Here is a 23,295-nt window from a genome sequence, read left to right as displayed (position 1 = left end):
AGTGCAGTTGTGCACCTACGCTGGGGTGGAGGTCCTGCACTTCTGGTCCATTGCTATGTACGATCCCCAGCATACTATGTATACCATGGAGGATGCATGGAGGATGGTCACAAGTACCACAATGACATCCTACACCAGATAAATGTGTGGATGCGTAACACTCATAATTTAAACATTAAACAACTACATTGACATGGTCTGAAATGGCAGGAGATGCTCAACCCCAAGTGCAGTTATGCACCTATGTTGGGGGTGGAGGTCCTGCACTTGTGGTCCGTTGGTATGGGCGATTCCCAACATAATGTGCATACAATGGAGGATGTCACATGTACCACAATATAGGTTCACTGCTGTGGTAGATGTAAACAATGACATTAGCTAACCCTCAAAACTGATGTAAATTTGAGACATTAGCCAGTATATCCTGAAAGACATACCTGAGCCCGAACACCAACGTCAAGTTTTCTCAAGTGGTACAGGACCTAACACTAACCTACCTGTGCCGGATAAGCAAAACCAGGAACCAAATTACAGCAGCATTAGGTCCGACTTGTAGACTTCTCTCCGGTTACCTCCAGTGTGGCTGAGCACAGAAACAATGGGAGGGGGGAGACAGGCTACAAGCCCCACCCTGGTTGGTTAATATATTGCCGGCCTCACAGGTGAAACCTTAATGCTACCCAATATGATAATAGGGTGCATTAGTATAAACTTTAGACATTAAACAGCTTAGATTGACGTGGTCTGAAATGGCAGGAGGTGCTCAACCCCAAGGGCAGTTGTGCACCTACGCTGGGGTGATGGTCCTGCACTTGTGGTCCATTGCTATGGGCGATCCCCAGCATATTATGCATACAATGGAGGATGCCTGCAGACAGTCACAAGTACCACAATACAGGTTCACTACTGTGGTAGATGTAAACAATGACATTAGCTAACCCTCAAAACTGATGTAAAATTGACACATTAGCCAGTAGGGCAGTTAACAAGTGCAGGACCTCCACCCCAGCGTAGGTGAACAACTGCACTTGGGGTTAAGCACCTCCTGCCATTTCAGACCACGTCAATGTTGTTGTTTAATCTTTAAAGGGTTACAATTTTTAGTGTTATAAAATAAGGGCATGGCCAGGGTTTTTGTGTATATGGGTGAGATCTATTGTGAATCTGCAGCACAATATAAAATACATTTGCTGGTATGTGATCTATGTAACAAAAAATTCTGAAGCACATTAAATCACCCTAATGGGGAAAATTCAGTCCCAGTGCCTATGGCAGCATGAACTGTAAATATGGCCTTGGGCATGGTTGTATAGAGTTTTTAATCCTAAATATGCACATACCTCTCATTAGATAATTGATCCCTTCAGTGCAGAAATATCAGAGATTAAAAATATATTGAAATTAAGATTGGATGCCCACTGGGTATTTTTGTACCTGCCAGAGTCCTGCAGAGTCCCTTCACCCATTAGTCACTCCCCTCTATGCGCTTGTCACCTACTCTATGTCTTTGATTGACAACTGCTTGGCGGTACAGCAATCCCTGCCTCCCCATTGTAATAAACCAGTGGGCTCCAAGCCTACTTTGCATATCTTTAGGGCCCAAAGTCCTATACAGCCATATACTTACTTTTAACTCTAAAAACTTACTGACTAGTCTGCTTTAATATCAGAAATTAGACACTAGGCCATAAGAGTCCATCAAAAGCCAACCTCAAACACAGCTTATTGTTGTTGATACATCCCCCATGGTGCTTAGTCATACCCATTTATAAATTAACTGTATTCTTATAGAAATGTGACTGAAAAACATTCCTTTCTTACAAGCCAAAATCACTAAGTATACTAAAAGGAAGTACACAATATATAGCAAACTGTATAGACTATAGAGTATTGCAGTATTTTCCCCTAGTGTGACGTTTCCATGATTCAGCTGACAAAAATGTTGTGGTTATAGGAAAGTCTTTTGACAGCAGTTTTACCATAGCTGGTAGCCTTATTGTCAGATAAGGGAGTGTTAACCTTCTACAGGCAGTGACCTGTAATAGTGAAATGTATTGATGACCTATTGGAAATGGCACCATCTGTGTAAGTGAATATACATTACAAGCTGGAGCTGTGAGTCATCTTTGACCTAATGCTTCAAGCACAGTTACGCATAGTGAAATCATGTTTCTATTCTTATGTGATGTAGTATCTCAGGTTATTTACTTATACAGCCTGCCCTCCTGGTTAAAAGTCCAAAATTCTTATTCTTGGATCCATCAAAGGTTTACAGGAAGCAGGAACAATACAGTTGTGTATTCTGTGTTCCAAACCAAGAGAGAGACAGCTTAGATCAGGAACTGTCCAGAGCAGGAGGGGATTGCTCTAGGGGTATTCACCTATTTTATACAGTTCCCGACATGGCAGCAGAGAGCACCATGTTAGATTAAAAATAAATTGACTTCCTCCAGAGTATACAGCAGCTGATAAGAAATGGAAGGCTTAACGTTTTTAAAATAAAAGTAACCTCAAATATGTAGAACCTTCTAGCACCAGTTGATCTGAAAACAACAGGTTTTTAACTGGAGTACCCATTTCATAGCCGATAGATTATAGAATTAATTATAGCTATGACACACAGTTATTTGTCCAAAACTGCTAGCATTGCAATAAATTCTCCCCAACCCCTTTCCTAAGCTGCTTAAAAGGGTACTCGGGGGAGTAAATTTTAAAAATAATTGTACCCAGGCAAATGTTAAAAGAAAAAAAATGTATTTACCTTCCTTGCACCCCCTGCCACCGTCATTATTATACCGCCCGGGCCCTGCTGTGCAGTACGTCTGTAGGACGAGACTGACATGTGTAATTGCCCATTCAGCCAATCACTGTCTGAGGTGAGATCCTGCTGTAGCCACTGATTGGCTGAATAGGCAAATCCACATGCCAACCATGACCCAAAAAGTGCTGTGTAGTAGGTCCCGGGACTGTGAGAACAGTGGTAGCGGGGAAGTGAGGAAGGATGGTAGAGAATATTATTTTCTGCAACATGCCTGAGTACAATTATAGCAACAAAGTTACTCCCAGAATACCCCTTAGACTATGTTTACAGTTGTTTACAGTTTATTAAACGTTTATTTCTGCACGAAATTCTGCATGAAAATTCTGCTGTAAATTCAGCAGAAATGAATTGTCCATTGCTTCAATAGAATTCCTGCTGTGGAAATTCTGCTGTGTGAAGGACATAGTGGAATCCGATTGACGAGTTTTGGCTATAAATTCATGCAGAATTTTCCTGCAGAATTCCATGCAGAAATTCAGCTCATTTTCACCTTAAGGGTACGTTCCCACACGGCGTATACGGTGCGTATTTGACGTTGCGTATTTATTTTGAAAAATACGTTGCATATTTTTGTGCCATTGACTTCAATGGGATGTGAAATGCGCTGCGTATTTTTTTTTTTTTTCATGCGCAGCAACATTTATTTGCGTATTTTGTGCGTATTTTTATTTTGTATGCCTGAATAAAGATAAGTTTGGCCCCGCCTTTCTTTCTGGAGTCCCGTTCGTTTCCGGGTGAAGTTTTTGCACAGCAAGCATGGCCTACTGCCGGATGGACATGAATGTGACGCAGCTAGTTGGATTGGTTAGTACAAATGATATATGTGCCTTTATTAGTATAGTGTGATGTAATTGAGGAGATTGCCTGGGCGTTTGGTGTGCTTAATTGGTGCGCAACTTTGGCGCCAAAACAGCGCATGGGCTAAACCGCAGTGTTGGACAATCGTAGGGTTGGACATAGTGATGCGAGGGGGTGTTTTCTGCATGATATGTGTAATGTTGTAACTCTTTATGTTTTGTTCTGTTTTTTGCCATGTTTTTTTGTGGTGATTCTAAAATTATTGCTTGTTTGCCTATATTATTGGTGCTAGGTGGAAAAGAATCCCTGTTTGTGGGACTTGCTACACCCTGACTATATGAATAAAAATGTCAAGAAAGAGGTGTGGGTTCGTATTTTTCGTGAAATGTATCCTGACTGGGATGAGAAGGCGCGTGGTTTACGGAATAAAATTGGTATGTTTTTTTCATTTTTATTGTGGTAGTACTCTATATGGTGGAGATATCTCAAAACCTGCACATAGGATAACTTGTGCAGTTGCCTTTAGCAACCAAATGTGCTTTTTTTTAAATCCAATTATGCATTATTTTTCTTAATGCTAAATATATGATTGGTTGTTAGGGGAAGCTGGGCAAGTTTAGCTGTGCTCTGTTTATGATGAATGTCCACATCTCTCTCTCTCTCTCTCTCTGTGTGTATGTGTATATGTATGTGTGTATGTGTGTATATGTGTGTATGTATGTGTGTGTGTATATATGTATGTATGTATATGTGTGTATATATGTATGTGTGTGTATATGTGTATGTATGTGTGTATGTATGTGTGTGTGTATGTTCCAGCATCACGTCCAAAAAAGATAAAGATATTAACATGAAACTTTGCACACATGTTACTTATATGTCAACAACAAACATAGGATAGGTGATTTAACCCTTACTCACCCCTATTGGCCAGGGGCGGGGTTTCTGTTTAAAGTCAATGGGAAACATATGTTACCGCATAACTTCCAAACGGCTGGAGATATTTCCATAATACTTGGTCACATGTTACTTATATGTCCTCTTAAAATATAGGATAGTTCATTTAACCCTTAAGTACCCCCATTTGTGAGGGTTGGTGTTTTTGTTTAAAGTCCCATGCAAATCATTGGGAAATGTATGTTCCCACATAACTTCCGTACGGCTGGAGATATTTCCTTTTCAATACCTGGTACACATATTACAGGTCGGGATAGGAGGTTGGGATAGAAGGACCGGGATAGGAGGACCGGGATAGGAGGTCGGGATAGTTGGTTGTGATATAACAACAATATATGAGGATGAGATATGAAGTGAAAAGCTTCGTTCCTTTGTTTATTTTTATTTTCATCACCAGCAAGGATTAGGAAGGAAAAACCGGCCAATGCAGCTAGTATGTATACAGTGGTCCCTCAACATACAATGGTAATTCGTTCCAAACCACCCGTTTGTCGAATCCATCGTATGTTGAGGGATCCGTGCAATGTAAAGTATAGGAAGCTGTACTCACCTGTCCCCGTCGCTCCGGACCAGGTCCTCACCGCTCCCGATGCTGTCCCAGGGGCTCCCGATGCTGTCCCGCTGTTCCGGTGTCTTCTTCGCGATCCTTCGGTGCCTTGCGCATCTTCTGCAGGGTCCGGCCCTCGCTTTCTGGTGACGTTATTACGCTGGAAAGCAAGGCAAGGCTGAAAACGACGCTGGAAAGCAAGGCCCGGACCCTGGAGAAGATGCGCAAGACACCGGAGGATCGCGAAGTGGACCCGGAGCATCGGGAATAGGTAAGTGAACCTGCCAGGGATGCTAAAACTGCTATCCGACAGCAGCTTAAGCATTTTGCGCTGTCGGATAGCAGTTAATCTGATGGCCCCGACATATAAAAGCATCGTATGTCGATTTTATCATATGTCGGGGCCATCGTAGGTCGGGGGGTTACTGTATATATATATATATATATATATATAGAGAGAGAGAGAGAGATAGATATCTATCTAACTTTCTATCTCTCTACTTGTCTCTATCTAAATATATGTATATATATAGCGAGAGAGAGAGCTCTCTTTTTATCTCTCTCTCTTTCTATCTATTTCTCTCTCTGTCTCTCTCTCTCTCTATATATATATAGATAGAGATATATATAAAAAATTCCCTATATATATATATATATATATATATATATATATATATATATCTTGCGCTTTCTCTCTATATATATATTTACATATGTTAAAAAAAAAAAAAATATATATATATATATTGCATTTGTATTTATAATGGATTAAAGCTACCACTATTTTTTTCACCTATTTTGTGTGCTCCAACCGCTTTATGTTCTCTCTCTCTCTCTCTCTCTCTCTCTCTCTCTCTCTCTCTCTATATATATATATATATATCTATATCTATATATATTTATTAAATTAGAGAATTGCATTTGTAGGTGAAGATGTTAAAAACCGTTGGCGGTCTTTGAGGGACCAGTTTCGACGCTATGAAAATGCTAAAGAACAGAGTGGTTCATCCCCTGTCAGTCGCAGACGCTTTGCCTACTATGAGTCCCTGTTATTTTTACGCTCTGGAAGAGAGCTTCGGCCGTAAGTTTTTATTTTTTAAACACTTACATCACTTGTCTTCTTTATCAGTAGTTACATTTTTGTTAATGGATTTTTTGTTATCTAGCGTGCGCAATTTTTTATTGCGCATATTTTTTTGGTTTGGGTGGTTTGGGTTTTGTTTTTAACATTTGCCAACAATTAAAATAATTTCAAATGTTCTCATTTTAGATCTAGTGGTAATGTTGGTGATACCAATGAACCTGAAGATGAAGAAACCATTACCCTAGACTCTTCACCATCCATGATTAATACAGAAGATGACCCTCCTTTGGAAAGCAATCAAGCGGCTTCGGGTGGCCCTTCAACTAGCCATATTCGGGCAAATTTGCAGAGAGGCAGACACCAATCACGTGAAGGGGGTTTCAATGTTAACAGGCCAAATTTTGAGTTTGAGGCTCTGTCTATGCTGCAGAGAGTTGAAAAGGAGGATGAGTGGGACCATTTGGCATGTACCTTGGCTTCTCGCCTTCGTAAGCTGCCAGTTGGCCGCCAGTGGCACTGTGTTCCTATTCTGTTTGAAGTAGTTGAAATTTTTAATTCCCCTAATCCGATTCCAACTAACTTAGAAATAATAACAGAGCTAAATAAGCTTAAACAAAGTAGATGCCAGTCGATTCACTCTGCACCCCATGTAGCCCCACAATCAAGTGCCACTCTTTCCTCCTCTGAGGATCAACCTCACATGTTGTCCCAGCCTTCTTCTCGCCCAGCCTCAATAAGAGAAGAGAAATTTAGGCAGATGTTCTAGTTTTCGCCAAATGTTGGACTTTAGTCCCCCAGATTCTGACCACTTACCTGCTTTTTCATACTGTCCAACAAATCGGTCAAGTTCGCAGCCATCAGACAATGTTACATCACCTGATGCTTCGCCACCAGTATATCAGGCATTGTAGCGACAATGTTTATTTTTTTATATGGCTTTTCAGTTTGAAATTACATGACATTAATGTGTAATTTGTGGTTACGTTGCACAGGTATGTTTTTGTCATTTTCGCTAATTATTCGGGCCCCTAGACATGCAGCAATGTTTGGGAAATATTCTGAAAATTTTGCCACAGAAAAGTGAGCTGTGTTGGTGCATGGTTTTTCTTAATAACAGCAGTTAGTGTTTATATGTAGGCCAAAATACAGAAAAATATTCCTTTTTTTTATACACAAATTGTGGGCCATGCTTGCAAAATGAATAAGTTGTGAGATAAGTGAGGTTTTTTGTTTACCTAGGCTCACTTACTGTCATTCCAGTGGCAATTTCTAAAAAATTAGCAGGATAGCTTTTTTGATTTGTTTTTAATTTAAAAAAAAAAAAAAAAAATTGGAGGGGTCCATTGTGACTTTGGCTTGTTTGTTGAGCCGTTGTTTTATTTCTAAAATGATTATTTGGGGCCAAATGTGTGGTTACATGACATGGAGAGTGCTTGTGGCTATTTCATATATGTTAATGGTTAACTTTGTGTGTTAACATGGTTGGTACAGTAAGGTAATTTATTCTTTTTCAAGTTATGGTACTGTGATGCTTGTGATACAATTTTTTATGTGAAAAAGAGATTTTTGATGGTAGTGTCTTTTTATGCCTTTTGTCACACACAAATGTTAATAGTGGCACAAGTTGGCAGTGACACAAGACCCTTAGTGTTAGACCCAAAAAATTGTATTCTGCCCATAATGTTTGGGCATTTTACATGTTTGATTGGGTTAATTTGTTAGAAACCACACAATTGCACTTTTGTGTGTATGTTGCTAAGAAAAAGGGAGGCTTTGCTGAAAACCAAACAGGTAGGCAATGTTTGAATTGATTTATAATGCTGTTAGGAGACAACACATTTTAACAAAATATGCCTTCATTAGTGATAACACACAATATCACCTTTTAAAATCCAACAAAAAGGGGGATTTTGTCAGTGTAGGCTTACATTACATGACCACATTTTCCCTGCAGATTATTTATAAATATAGTGTTGGGTAAATAGTTGATTTCCTTATTTGATGGCTTTGCACGTCTAAGAAAATGAGGATCCAACCAAAAAAGGCTAGTGGATGAGATGTGTGATTGTATATTTGTCACCGCTGAGACCCAACGCAAACTCTACAGCAGCACCATTAACATATAGTGCTGGGAGTTAGCTATGACAATGTTAATGATAAGGCACAATGCATGTGTCATATGATCATGATAACACGCACCTGCACAATCATTATGTCATGCCTTGCACACTCAAAAGGTATTCTATTTGAGTGTGCATGACAGACTTAACACCCCCTCACATAGGCTGACATTGAGTGGTTTGTTTGGTGATGTCATGATCCTAGGTCCCCTGCATCGATATACAACAGGCGCATAACAATGCTTGATACGTGCCCTTGATGGTAGGGGTGCTGAATTTGAGTTTGCTATTGCTCACAATGTAAAGACACCTGCATTGAGTCATCTTAGCCTATATGTTTTGTCGATGTTTGAACATGGGTACGACCAAAGTGACACTTTCATTTATTTATGTTAAGATGTGTATGCCAATTTGTATTTCACTCTCTTTACTTGTATGTAATATTTATGATTGCACTTTATGACCTAATTCTATGTTAAAATTGAGAGTATTGTTTTTTTTTTTAAATAAACTTATTTAACAACTCAAAATTTTTGAAATTTAGTAATTATGTTTGATAATGTCGTATATGTTTGTTAAAAAATTAAAAATTTAATTTTTAATGAAAGGTAAAATTGAAAGTTTAAAAAATGTAAAGCAGATATTTGTGAAAAAGTATTTTGCCAGCAACACAGTACATAATACATATTTTGTTACAAAGAAATTAAATGAACATACTTTTTACTATATATTTATTAACAAAAATATCATTACAGCATGTGTAAAATATAGCAAATAATTAACATTTTACATTTTAACAACATAATTAAACAAGAAGTACACATTTTGGCATTGTAAAAAAATTTATTTTGAAAAACCCATCAGGTAGGACACGGAAATAACGATTCTATGGGGGTAATTTCACACTTTAGACACCTTGGCAAGAGTGTTCTTCACACAGTTTATTATCATCTTGCCTTTAGAGTTTTCAAAGTGTAATTTGCATGCTGTTCTCAAACACTATTAGCTGGTCCTGGATTCCATCACCCTGGTTTGCTCACCACCGGCACAGGAGTATTGCCAGGGCACGGCACCTTGTGGACTAATAAAATAGTCAGCAAAGAAATCCCGAATCTGCGTTCCGCTGGGGTTAGGTTGAGAACCCCAGTTGATATGTGTGTGAAGGCTTGATGGTGGCATCAACACATCTCCATCGTGGATGTTATTGCGATTGAAGTTGTGAAGCACACAGCAAGCCTTCACCACAATATCAACTGTGTTCACATCCAAACGGATTGCAGTATTCAGGACCCTCCACTGACTACTCATTATTCCAAAGGCGCATTCCACAACTCTACGTGCCCGTGCCAGCCTATAATTAAAAATCCTCCGGCGAGCATCAAGTTCTCTTTGGGCATATGGGCGCAGCAGGTTGGGCAATAATGGAAAAGCCTCATCCGATACCATCACAAAGGGAACATCAACTGTGGAACCCGGAAGAGGTCTGGCAGCTGGGAGCGTGACACAATCTCGAAGAATTTGCCTACCAATTGCTGATACTTGCAGCACCCGAGAATCTCCACTACTGCCATAGTTGCCAACATCAATGGCAACAAATCGAGAGTGAGCATCAGCCACCGCCATCAGGACAATCGAAAAATATTTTTTATAGTTATAAAAGCGAGTGCCTGAGTGCGGTGGCTGCTGCACCCTGATATGTTTGCCATCAACTGCCCCTATGCAGTTTGGAAAATTGGCTACAGTTTGAAAGCCTGCTGCAACCTGTAACCAAGTCTCCTCGGATGGGCACGGCATCTCAGTGGGCTGCAATTTCTGCCAGATCACGCTGCATGTACTCCTTACAATTCTGGAGATGGTCGAAACACCAACCCTGAATTGAAGGTGCAGGGATGCATAGCTCTCTCCTGTGGCTAAAAATCTGAAAAACAAAAAGAAAAATAACAATTAGTTAGCTAATCATCACCATTTCTTCTTCTTTGTAAACATAGTGTAAGCAAACACATTTTAAAACATCAATAAAGAATAATGGTCCCTCATAGACTTACAATTAATCTATGCAACATTCTACAATTAAATTACATAAAAGAGGTTATGGCTAGAGATGCACCGAAATAGAAATTTCAGAACCGAAACGAAAACGAAATAAAAAAAAAAATGTCCGGCCGAAACAGATTCCGAAACCGAAAATGACTTCTCCCCATCTTCGGGTAAAATGCAGCGCTCTGCTCATTAGATTCCCCCACATTAGATTGCCAGCTCCCCCACATTAGGTCGGTAGTTCCCCCACATTAATAGGCAGCTTCCCCACAATAGTAGGCAGCTTCCCCACAATAGTAGGCAGCTTCCCCCCACCCCACAGACATACAGCTTCCAGCCATATATAGTGTACGGCTGGAGGCTGTATGTCTGTACTGCTGCCCCCACAGTGTTCCGGTCACCGCTCCTCCGGGCCGGGGTCACCATGTACTGCTATGGCCTATGGACCATATCAGTAGGTGCTGGGACCGGGGGAGCGGTGACCGGAACACTGAACAAGATGACGCGGTCACTTACCAGGCCACGGCCGGCGTGCGTTCTCCTGCGACGATCCTGCGTCTCTATGGTTGTCAGTGACGTCCCGTGCGTACGACCATAGAGGCGGAGACGCGAAGGACCGAAGGAGGATCGCAGGAGGACGCCGGGGAATGGTGAGTGACCGGCAGACATCCTTATGTCCCGAAAAGATTTTTCGGGACACAAGGATGTCCGGGATAGGATTAGGAATACTTCTTTTTATGTGCCCGGGCCGGCTCCCGTGTGTGGCTGCAGGCAGGGGCCGGCCAGAGCATATAAAAACTAAAACTGTGTACTAAAAACCAGGGGGCCTCCAGCTGTTGTGAAACTACAACTCCCAGCATGTCCGGACAGACTTTGCCGGTCCAAGCATGCTGGGAGTTGTAGTTTCACAACAGCTGAAGGCCCCCTGGTTTTTAATATACAGTATTAGGTTTTATATGCTCTGGCCGGCCCCTGCCTGCAGCCATACACGGGAGCCGGCCCGGGAACATAAAAAGAAGTATTCCTATCCCGGAGAGCGCGCCCCCCCAGATGTTGCGGACGGCCCCCTCTGCACCGCCCACGAGTGCCTCTGCCACTGGCAGTGTTTGCAACTTGTGCTGTGGGCTGGCAGGGGAGGTGGCTCATTATCGGGACATTTTTAGTTGTTTCGGCATTTCCCCGAAACAGCTATTTTCGGCCGATATGTATCGGCCGCCGATATATCGGTGCATCCCTAGTTATGGCCAAATTGTGCAATGATTGCCAACCACACACACCTTAACTAAAGTATGTATATACTGTCTAAAAACAAAGAGGACTTACCGCAAGGTGATGAGCAAACGATCCTCGGGTGAAATTGGCTTCCGCATACAGGTAGTGGTCATAGTCAAATCAGCTTTGATAAATTCAAAAAGTTGATCAAACATCGACATAGAAAGTCGGCAATAATTTTTAAATTTAACCTCATCCCTTGAACGTAAAAAAGAATAATTACTCCATGTTTTAATGAGCAGAAAACAAACAATATACAATGAGTGGTTAAAAATATGCACCTTCTCAAATCTTGAAACACCACTGAAAGAAAACCTTTGGACAAGCGATCCTGAAGGAATGGATGCACCCAGAATCGTCGTCTACGGGGCTCCTAGAATGTAAGGAAGGCAAATCAAGGAAAAATAAAGAATGAACAGACACACATTGCCATAGGATGTTACTCAAGGTACAAAAATCTAAATTAAGCCTAAACAAAATTTAAAAAAAATGGTCTAAACATCTACATTTTCAGACAAGGTACAAAAAGGGCCACAGGAGAAGCAGAATCAGCTCAAAAATACACCTCACAGCGACACACTACCTGACAGCGAAAGAGGTTGAATCACATAGCACTCTAGTCATACAGGAATAAACTATTCAAAATGTTCAATACACAATTTGAGGTAAAAAACAAAACATATTTTCAGGAAGGATTAACATTCAGACATATAAAGTTAAAAAGACAAAAAAAAAAATATTTCCAAAAAATTAGGAATAACACATTGTTAACACACCAGAGTACCACTTTTTATTAAGCTACTCGGTATGATAAAACACTGTTCCATGAACAAGCATATTTGAGACACCATATAGCGGCATCATTGAATAAAAAATTCAATAAAAGGTTGCTATGGCCAACAATGCAACTTCTTAAGAGGACAGTTTGTAAAAAAACACCACCATTCTGCAAAGGTTCAATATCGAAGAAAGAGGTGTAAATAGAATGCGGAACTTCCTGGCACACACAAGCAAACCACATTAATTAGACAAAAACACAGGGAATTAAGGTATAATATGACATTTACCCGATTTGGGTGGCGCAGTCGGCGAATAATCATGATAATTAACATGACAAACACCCTCAAGTATGGCCGGCGCAAACGTAATGGTCCACTACTAGGCATGGTACAGACTTTCACCAAAGCACAGAACAACTGGCTCAAAAAGACAAGGAAAATCATTGATTGCTTTAATTGGGAAAAGCTGAGTACTTTCCCACCTTTTTTTAGGAATGAAAGGTCAGGAGAACAAGACTTTATTGTTCACAGCCAAGTACAAGGTTATTTGGGTCATGCGACTTAGCTGCGTTAAATACGCATCTGCATAAAATACGCAGATGCGTAAAAATTAGCATAAAACGCAAGTGCGAAAAATTCATAAACATTGCGTATTTACCTGCGTAAAATACGCACCGTATACGCCGTGTGGGAACGTACCCTAAGGGCGCAAGCCTTTTTTTGCAAATATGACCACTGTCACTTTAAGCATTAATAACTCTGGGATGCTTTTACCTTTCATTCTGATTCCGAGATAGTTTTTTCATGAGATATTTTACTTTATGTAAGTGGTAAAATTTAGTCGATACTTGCATCATTTCTTGGTGAAAAATTCAAAAATGTTATGAAAAATTTGAAAAATTTGAGAAAGTTGCATGTTTGGTGACAGAACGTGTGGGGATTCAGAGTGTGTTGAGTATATGATCAGTGCTTGTTTCTCTCCAACTGTGCTCTGCTTGTCTCTTGGTATCTCTGGTGGTTCATTCACTTGTATCCATACCTTATGTGCTTGGATAGTGAGCATTGTACTTCAACATATATAGCCCATTGTATACTTGTGACAGGGCTTATTTTGTGTAGGTTGTCTCTCTGGGGGGCATTACTAATTTTCTTGTACTCATATTATTATATCACTTTTTGAGAGATACCACACTTGTTTACAATTTTATTTCAGTACCAGTAGAGACTTACTCATTTATTTTATATTCAGGGTGGAGGCTTCCTAGAGGGTGTGCTTCTTTGGCCCACTCTAGTACTAGGGTTACCCAAACGTGTTTTTAATTGTTTGTCCGTGTATAACTTTTGATGTACATTGATGTTTAATAAAATGTTGTCACTTTTTGCTACATGATACCATTACCACATATATCTTTTCTGGTGTGCTGCTTGTGAGTAAGATGTTTGCTTTTTTGCTAGCCATTGTTGAGCAAAATTACTGTCTCTGTGCATAAGAGACTGACTTAAACATTATCAGCAAGAAGAAACATTTGGAAGTGCTTCTTTGATAAGAAAGAGGGGAGAAAAAAACAAGGAGGACAGCTCCTGTAATTCCGCAAGTAACGGTGGTAGAGGTCCTATTGTGCAGATGGTCTTTCACCTTTTTAGAACTTGGTTTCATGTATATAAACCCTAACCAGGGGTGCTGCAGGTAGGATGCAGCAGTCCATCAGTGTTTCGAACTGGTATCCTTGGCAGGAACCCATTGGTGGCAACTGTGAAGAAGAAAGAAAAATTTGCACTGGAATCGGCACTGCATCAGGATGAAACCTCAGGAGTCATTAATAGTGTTTTTAAAAAGTATAAATATATTTATTGACACAAATAGAAAATAAAAAAGTTTCATACAATAGCAATGATGCATTTTGGGATTTCATCTTCAGATTGCAGATGTAAAAGTACATCTGCAATTTAATCCACTTTGTCCCTGTATCTGTCACACAGGTTTACAAAATGCCAAGTATATCCACTTTACTCAGATTTCTACCTTATTTTGCAAAACCCACAAACCAGGAGGAGGACAAGATTTGGGGCACAGTTAAAGCAGGTACACAAACGCAAAAAAAGCACATTATTCTATACTACTACTGTCTGATTTTATTTTTATTTTTTTCAATGATCATCAGATTTTTCTTGCAAGTACTAATAAGGCCAAAGGTGCTAAGGCTCTATTCACACTGATTTTAGGATTCATCAGGATGTTAGAATAGGTTGTAAAGTGGACCTGTCATTATAGCTATCCTGTACAAACCAAGCTCATGGTGCCAGTGTGAATAGAGTCTTACAATATGGTTTTTAAATTGCAGAAGATAATGCACAAATGAACCATATCATGCAAAAAGTGGCTAGGGTTTCCATAATGGGCTCCATCTGTTCATATGGAGGATCAAGTCACTAAATGTCTCCAAAATAACTGCTGTCTCATAAAGACAAAGGCTGTCAAGAAAATGATGGAAAGGAAGCATATACAGATGTAATGACTGAGCACCTTTTACAGACTCTACAGCACAATGTAAATGAGCCTTTAAAATGAAGACAATTATCATAAAGATGTATCTGGAAATGGTTCATGAAGTACAAGGACCATCCCCACATCTGTCTATGCATCTCTTTAAGCATTCACTAGCAAAATATTGTATTTCATTTACTGCTCAATCATCTCAAAGCAATAACTTTCAGGAAGCTATTTACACATTAAAGATGGTTTATTGACCTCCAATAATGTATGGCGCAACATAACTTTAGCACATGCCATAAATAATTGACATTTACGTCCTGCCTGCTGTTTACAGTTATTTTCTTGATTGTGTCTACTTAAGGGGAGTTATCTCCTTTATATAAATCTATAACATGAATTTAGCTATATAATCACTGTCTGTGTTATGAAGCTGTTACCAAAGATGTTGATAATGCAAAATTCATAATTCTGAAAAGAGAAGCCTAGAATGAAATATTCAGCATGGAATGAATCAATAAGCTTTAGATTTAGACTTTGGTCCTAGGAAAATCCTAGCTAAAAATGAATCGGATTGTCTGAGATTACAAAATGGATCTGCTTTATCTCCAGAAACAATGCCACTCATGTCCATGGGCTGTGAATGGTGTTACAATTGGCCCTGACTAGTGAATAGAACTGAGCTCCAATACAAGTCACAGCTGATAACAAGAGGTGGGATTGTTTCTGGAACCCTTTATTATAATCCTGGACAATCATTGTACTGTAGGAGAAAAATAGCATCAAATAAACAATTTCTAGTTTAAATCTGACATTGAATTTACTTCTTTTTAGGTTCTGCTCTATATTTTTTAATTCATATGTAATGGCTAAAGAAGATTATATTATAAAGTAGTGGTAGAAAGAGCTTTTTACACATTGAAAAGTGGGGACATTTTTGTTTATAAAAAATATATCAAGAATAAAGTAATACTTTGTCCAAGCATACACCACTTCTTAATGGCGAGGTAGCATGTTATCACAGCACTGAGGAAAGAATGTATTAGTGGATTGCTGGGACATTGGTGAGTGGTAAGACACAATGTCACAATGCTTGCTGTTAAAGAACAGAAGCTTCCACTGTTTACATTCAAGGGCAAAAAACAATCCTTAAAAATAAGCTGCACCAATGAGCAAATTGTTGAGTATACTGTATAAGAACTCTCTGCAACAGGATGTAAAAAGAAATTCAACATTTGACCATACCTCCCAACATTCCTTTAACATGTAAATCTTCATGAGATTAATTCTTGCCTCCAAGTTCATTGGATACTTTCACAAAAGAATGGCCTGCTTGTTTTAACCCCTTAACGACCCAGCCCATTTTCACCTTAACCCCTTAAGGACACAGCTCATTTTCACCTTAAGGACGCAGGCCTTTTTTGCAAATCTGACCACTGTCACTTTAAGCATTAATAACTTGGGATGCTTTTACCTTTCATTCTGAGTCCGAGATAGTTTTTTCGTGACATATTCTACTTAAAGTTGGTGGTAAAATTTCGTTGATACTTGCATAATTTCTTGGTGAAAAATTCCAAAATGTCATGAAAAATTAGAAAATTTTGCATTTTTTTTACTTTGAAACTCTCTGCTTATAAGGAAAATGGAGATCCCAAATAAATTATATATTGATTCACATATACAATATGTCTACTTTGTGTTTGCATCATTAAGTTGACATGTTGTTACTTTTGGAAGACATCAGAGGGCTTCAAAGTACCCCTTAAGGACTCAGCCCATTTGGACCTTAACCCCTTAAGGACTCAGGGTTTTTCTGTTTTTGCACTTTCGTTTTTTCCTCCTTACCTTTTAAAAATCATAACCCTTTCAATTTTCCACCTAAAAATCCATATTATGGCTTATTTTTTGCGTCGCCAATTCTACTTTGCAGTGACATTAGTCATTTTACCCAAAAATGCACGGCAAAATGGAAAAAAAAATCATTGTGCGACAAAATCGAAAAAAAAACGCCATTTTGTAACTTTTGGGGGCTTACGTTTCTACGCAGTGCATATTTTGGTAAAAATTACACCTTATCATTATTCTGTAGGTCCATACGGTTAAAATGATACCCTACTTATATAGGTTTGATTTTGTCGCACTTCTGGAAATAATCATAACTACATGCAGGAAAATTTATACGTTTAAAAATGTCATCTTCTGACCCCTATAACTTTTTTATTTTTCCACGTACAGGGCGGTATGAGGACTCATTTTTTGCGCCGTGAATCTGAAGTTTTTATCCGTATGATTTTTGTTTTGATCAGACTTTTTGATCACCTTTTATTAGTTTTTTTAATGGTATAAAAAGTGACCAAAATACACTTTTTTGGACTTTGGAATTTTTTTGCGCATACGCCATTGACCGTGCGGTTTAATTAATGATATATTTTTATAGTTCGGACATTTACGCACGTGGCGATACCACATATGTTTATTTATTTATTTTTTTACACTGTTTTATTTTTTTTATGGGAAAAGGGGGGTGATTCAAACTTTTATTAGGGAAGGGGTTAAATGACCTTTATTAACACTTTTTTTTAAATTTTTTTTGCAGTGTTATAGGTCCCATAGGGATCTATAACACTGCACACACTGATCTCCTATGCTGATCACTGGCGTGTATTAACACGCCTGTGATCAGCATTATCGTCGCTTGACTGCTCCTGCCTGGATCTCAGGCACGGAGCAGTCATTCGTCGATCGGACACCGAGGAGGCAGGTAAGGGCCCTCCCGGTGTCCGATCAGCTGTTCGGGACGCCGCGATTTCACCGCGGCGGTCCCGAACAGCCCCACTGAGCAGCCGGGATACTTTCAGTTTCACTTTAGAAGCGGCGGTCAGCTTTGACCGCCGCTTCTAAAGGGTTAATACCGCACATCGCCGCGATCGGCGATGTGTGGTATTAGCCGCGGGTCCCGGCCGTTGATGAGCGCCGGGACCGAAGCGATATGATGCAGGATCGCGGCGCGATCCCGCTTCATATCGCGGGAGCCGGCGCAGGACGTAAATATACGTCCTGCGTCGTTAAGGGGTTAAGGACAATTTTATTTTTACGCTTTCGTTTTTTCCTCCTCCCCTTCAAAAAATCAGAACTCTTTTATATTTTCATCCACAGACTAGTATGAGGGCTTGTTTTTTGCGCGACCAGTTGTCCGTTGTAATGCCATCACTCACTTTACCATAAAATGTATGGCTCAACCAAAAAAATACTATTTGTGTTTAAAAGAAAACCGCAATTTTGCAAATTTTGGAAGGTTTTGTTTTCACGCCGTACAATTTATGGTAAAAAATGACGTGGTTTTTATTCTCTGGGTCAATACGATTAAAATGATACCAATGATTATACACTTTTCTATTACTGTTGCGCTTAAAAAAAATCGCAAACTTTTTAACCAAATTAGTACGTTTAAAATCCCCCTATTTTGAAGACCTATAACTTTTTCATTTTTCCGTATAAGCGGTGGTATGAGGGCTAATTTTTTGCGCCGTGATGTGTACTTTTTTTTATTAATACCATATTTGCTAATACAAAACTTTTATTACAATTTTTTTTTTAAATAAAATGTTATAAAAAAGCAGCTATTTTGGACATTTTTTTTTTACGTTCACGCCGTTCACCGTATGGGATCATTTACATTTTATTTTAATAGTACGCATATTTACGCATGCGGCGATACCAAATATGTATATAAAATAATTTTTTTACACTTTTTGGGGGTAAAATAGGGAAAATGGGACAATTTACGTTTTTATTGGGGGAGGGTGTTTTTCAAATTTTTTTACTTTATTTTTTTACTTTTATTTTTGCACTCTTATAGTCCCCATAGGGGACTATTTATAGCAACCATTCGATTGCTAATCCGGTTCAGTGCTATGTATAGGACACAGCACTGATCAGGGTTATCGGTCATCTTCTGCTCTGGTCTGCGGGAAGGCAGATCAGAGCAGAAGACTCCCGGAAGACAGCGGAGGCAGGTGAGGGGATAGCCGCGGCAGCGAGAGAAATTGGGCTTCCAATTTTGGGGTCCATTTTCTCCTATTACCCCTTATGAAAAAGAAAAATTTAGGGTAACACCATCATTTTAATGTTAAAAATCGAATTTTCCATTTTCACGTCCAACTTCAAGGCAAAGTCGTCACACACCCGTGAGGTGTTAAGGCTCACTATACCCCTTGTTACATTCTTTGAGGGGTGTAGTTTTCAAAATAGTATGCTATGTGTTGTTTTTTTATTATTATTATTATTATATTTTTTTTGCTGTTCTGGCACCATGGGGGCTTCCTAAATACAACAAGCCCCCCAAAAACCATTTCAGCAAAATTCTCCTTCAAAAAGCCACATTTTGCTCCTTGTCTTCTGAGCATTGTAGTGTGCCAACAGAGCATTTAACGTCCACATATGTGGTGTTTTCTTAATGGGGAGAAATTGGGCTTTACATTTTGGGGTCCATTTTCTCCTATTACCCCTTGTGAAAAAGAAAGATTTTATAGCAACTCGAGCACCAGCAGTATTAACCCTATCAAGACTATATAAAACCATATAAGCGAGTGGGAAACAGGAGTGACAGGAGGTGGATCCACTGAACCAGAGGAGCGATGACGTGGGCCGTACCAGGGGAATGGAGTCTAAGGGACTACTGGTCTTTACCAGGGCCCGCCGCAAAGCGGGATGGTCTTGCTGCGGCAGGTAGCCCCCAGGTCGTTCCACCCGATAGCGACTGGACCCCTCTTGTAGCTGAGAATGGCGCGGTACAGTAGGAGCAGGCAGAAGCATAGTCAGACGTAGCAGAGGTCAGGGCAGGCGGCACAGGTTCACAGGCGACAGTCAGGCAACAGGTCAGGGCAGGCAGAACGGGTTCACTAGCGGTAGTCACGGTCAACGGGTGGGCAACAGGCAAGGGCAACACAGAACTAGGGAGACATTTATATGGGCAGAGAGGACCAGGCACCAATCAATGGTGCGCTGGCCCTTTAAATTTCATGAAGCCGGCGTGCGCGCCCTATGGAACGGGGCTGCGTGCGCCTGGAGACAGAGGCAGCGCAGGAGGAGGGGGCTGCAGGTGAGAGAATGCGGGATGTGGCGCGCGTGCGGGAATCAGCCGCCACGCTAACCATATCCCTGCCGGCGGAATCCCCTCGCTCTCGGTCAGTGTGTCTAACCGGGAAGTGCCGGGACACAGTAGACGGAGGCAGGGGCAGCGAGCGCTCCGGTACAGAGGAGGGGACCGGGGCGCTCACTGTTACAGTACCCCCCCCCTTAGGTTTCCCTCTCCTTTTGGTACCAAGGAAACTGAGGATGAGGCTGCGGTCTAAGATGTTTTCCTCAGGCTCCCAAGATCTTTCCTCAGGACCGCAGCCCTCTCAGTCGACCAGAAAAAAACTTCTGCCCCAAATGAACTTAGATGCTAAAATCTCCTTGAAAGAGAATACATCCGTAGTGCCGGTCACAGGGGTAGGAGTAGGAACCTTGGGGGAGAAGTGATTAAAGATGGTAGGCTTTAGGAGAGAGACATGGAACGAGTTGGGGATCCTGAGGGAGGAGGGAAGATGGAGTTGGTAGGATACTGGATTGATTCGCTTCTTGATTTTATAGGGTCCCAAGTAACAGGGACCCAATTCGTAGCTTGGAACCCTGAATCGAATGTATTTGGAGGAGAGCCAAACTTTCTCACCAGGAAAAAACTCTGGAGGGGCCCTACGTCTCTTGTCTGCCTGGGACTTCATACGGGCAGAGGCTTTGAGGAGAGCAGTGCGGGTCTCTCGCCAGATGGAAGCGAAATCTCGGACAAGGTCGTCAACAGCCGGTACGGGAGAAGAGGAGGACAGCGGCAGAGGTGGAAGAGGGTGGCGACCAAAAACTACAAAAAATGGAGACTTGTTAGAGGCAGAGGAATGTTTGTAATTATAAGAAAATTCTGCCCAAGGAAGCAGATCAGACCAGTCATTGTGGCGTGAGGACACGAAGAGGCGTAGATAGTCTCCCAAAATTTGATTCACCTGTTCCACCTGGCCATTGGACTGAGGATGATGAGAAGAAGAGAAGTCCAACTTGACCCCGAGTTGACCACAAAGAGCCCTCCAAAATTTGGAGACAAATTGTACCCCACGGTCAGAGACAATGTGCTTGGCGACTGTGGAGGCGACTGTGGAGGCGAAAAATATGCTGGAAAAACTGTTTGGCTAAGACTGGTGCAGATGGAAGACCCAAATGACTGTCATTCCATGGGAGGAGGGGAGATCGGTAACAAAGTCCATGGCGATGTGGGACCACAGGACCTCAGGAATAGGGAGGGGCAAGAGGAGACCAGCAGGCTTCTGGCGAGGCGACTTGTCCCGAGCACAAATCATGCAAGCTTGGACGTAATCTGAGACATCTCTCTCCATAGTAGACCACCAGTATCTCTGGGAGATGAGCTGAAGAGTCTTCTGTACTCCAGGATGACCTGCGAATAAAGAGGCATGGCCCCACTTGAGGACTCGTAGACGCTGACGTGGAGGCACATAGGACTTGCCTGGGGAAAGAGAGCGCAGATCCACTGAAGCAGCGGCAATCAGGCGCTCAGGCGGAATTATATGCTGAGGAGTTAACTCGTAGCCCAGCATGTCGGAAGAGCGGGAAAGGGCATCAGCCCTGATGTTCTTGCTCGCAGGACAAAAATGAATCACAAAATTAAAGCAAGCAAAGAACAAGGACCAGCGAGCCTGACGTGGATTCGGCCTTTGTGCAGATTGGAGATAGGCAAGGTTCTTGTGGTCGGTGAAAATACTCACAGGGTGGATGGAGCCCTCGAGAAGGTGCCTCCACTCCTCGAGTGCCAATTTTATGGCCAACAGTTCCCTATCACCAATAGAATAATTTCTCTCAGCGGGAGTGAAGGTCTTGGAGTAGAATCCGCAAGAGAGTGTCTTGCCCCTGGGTGACTTCTGGGTAAGTATGGCTCCAGCTCCCACGGGGGAGGCATCCACTTCCAAGGAAAATGGCTTAGTGGGGTCAGGTCTGGAGAGTACTAGTGCGGAGGGAAAAGAGGCTTTTAATGACTGGAAGGCCTCTTCAGCTTGAGAAGGCCAGGATTTGGGATTAGCCCCCTTTTTGGTCAGAGCTATAATGGGTGAGACCAGAGTGGAATAGTGGGGAATGAATTGCCTATAGTAATTGGCGAACTCCAAAAATCTTTGAATGGCACGGAGTCCAGAGGGGCGTGGCTAGTCCAGAGCTTGGCTGGGTCCATCTGTAGACCTTGGGCTGAAATTATGTACCCTAGGAAGGGCAGACTGGACCGCTCGAACAGGCACTTCTCGATCTTAGCATACAAGCGATTTTTCCTAAGGCGTGCAAGAACTTGACGGACATGAACCCGGTGTTGGTCCAGTATGGAGGAGAAGATGAGGATGTCGTCAAGGTATATGACCACGCAGGTGTAAAGCAAGTCTCTGAAAATGTCGCTGACAAATTCCTGAAATACCGCAGGTGCGTTGCAGAGCCCGAATGGCATCACCAGATATTCGAAATGGCCATCCTGTGTGTTGAAAGCGGTCTTCCACTCGTCACCCTCTCGGATTCGGATCAGATTGTAAGCTCCTCGCAGATACAACTTGGTGAATATCCTAGCCCCTCGGAGACGGTCAAATAGCTCTGAGATCAAGGGGAGAGGGTAACGATTCTTCATGGTAATCTTGTTTAGACCTTTATAATCTATGCATGGACGGAGGGAGCCATGCTTCTTGGTAACAAAGAAAAAACCGGCCCCAGTGGGGGAGGAGGATTTCCTTATGAAGCCTCTCTGCAGATTTTCACGAATGTACTATGAGGTGGAAGAACCTCGGCCTGCTTCTTACAAAAAACGTCAGTGAAGCAGTGGTAAGGCTTCGGGAGACCAGGAGGCGGAGGAATAATGGGGTCCCGTTTAACAAGATCAGACTTGAGACAACGACCGGAGCAGGAAGGACCCCACCTCTGGATCTCTCCGGAGGACCAATCCAGGATGGGACTGTGGCGCTAAAGCCATGGCAAACCCAAGAGGAGTTCAGAAGAGCAGAAGGGAAGGACCAAAAACTCCAGCATTTCAGAATGCAGAAATCCGATGCCCATCTGCAAAGGCAAGGTGCGGTACTGCACAGTGGCAGAAAGTCTCTCCCCGTTGACCGTAGAAATGAAAAGTGGCTTGGGCAAACGGACCACAGGGATTTGATGCTTGTCAACCAAGGCTGCATGGATGAAATTGCCAGCAGATCCAGAATCCAAGAAGACAGTGGCAGTGAAGGTAGACTTGGAGGAAACGGAAATCTGCACTGATACCATAAGATGTGGAGAGGAAGAATCCACACCTAGCAACGCTTCTCCCACATTT

At 41.5% G+C, this 23,295-nt stretch overlaps 2 protein-coding genes across 2 annotated transcripts; one reads left to right on the top strand and one right to left on the bottom strand.

Annotated features, from left to right (window-relative positions):
• Positions 1–3,438: 3,438 nt before the first annotated feature.
• Positions 3,439–6,973, top strand: LOC130285287 (uncharacterized). Its single transcript, XM_056536644.1, has 3 exons — positions 3,439–4,053; positions 6,051–6,204; positions 6,394–6,973. Exons 1-3 carry the CDS (start codon positions 3,957–3,959, stop codon positions 6,971–6,973), a joined length of 831 nt encoding a protein of 276 aa, XP_056392619.1. The 5' UTR covers positions 3,439–3,956.
• A 2,184-nt stretch (positions 6,974–9,157) lies between these two features.
• LOC130284341 (uncharacterized) lies at positions 9,158–13,062 on the bottom strand. Its single transcript, XM_056534602.1, has 3 exons — positions 11,918–13,062; positions 11,688–11,834; positions 9,158–10,245 (listed from the first exon to the last, which is right to left on the bottom strand). Exons 2-3 carry the CDS (start codon positions 11,795–11,797, stop codon positions 9,330–9,332), a joined length of 1,026 nt encoding a protein of 341 aa, XP_056390577.1. The 5' UTR covers positions 11,798–11,834; positions 11,918–13,062; the 3' UTR covers positions 9,158–9,329.
• Between the last annotated feature and the right edge of the window lie 10,233 nt (positions 13,063–23,295).

This window comes from Hyla sarda, chromosome 8, assembly GCF_029499605.1.
Source record: "Hyla sarda isolate aHylSar1 chromosome 8, aHylSar1.hap1, whole genome shotgun sequence".
Classification (NCBI taxonomy): domain Eukaryota; kingdom Metazoa; phylum Chordata; class Amphibia; order Anura; family Hylidae; genus Hyla; species Hyla sarda.
Note: the sequence above shows the minus strand (reverse complement) of the source record. Positions and strands in the feature narration are given on the sequence as shown.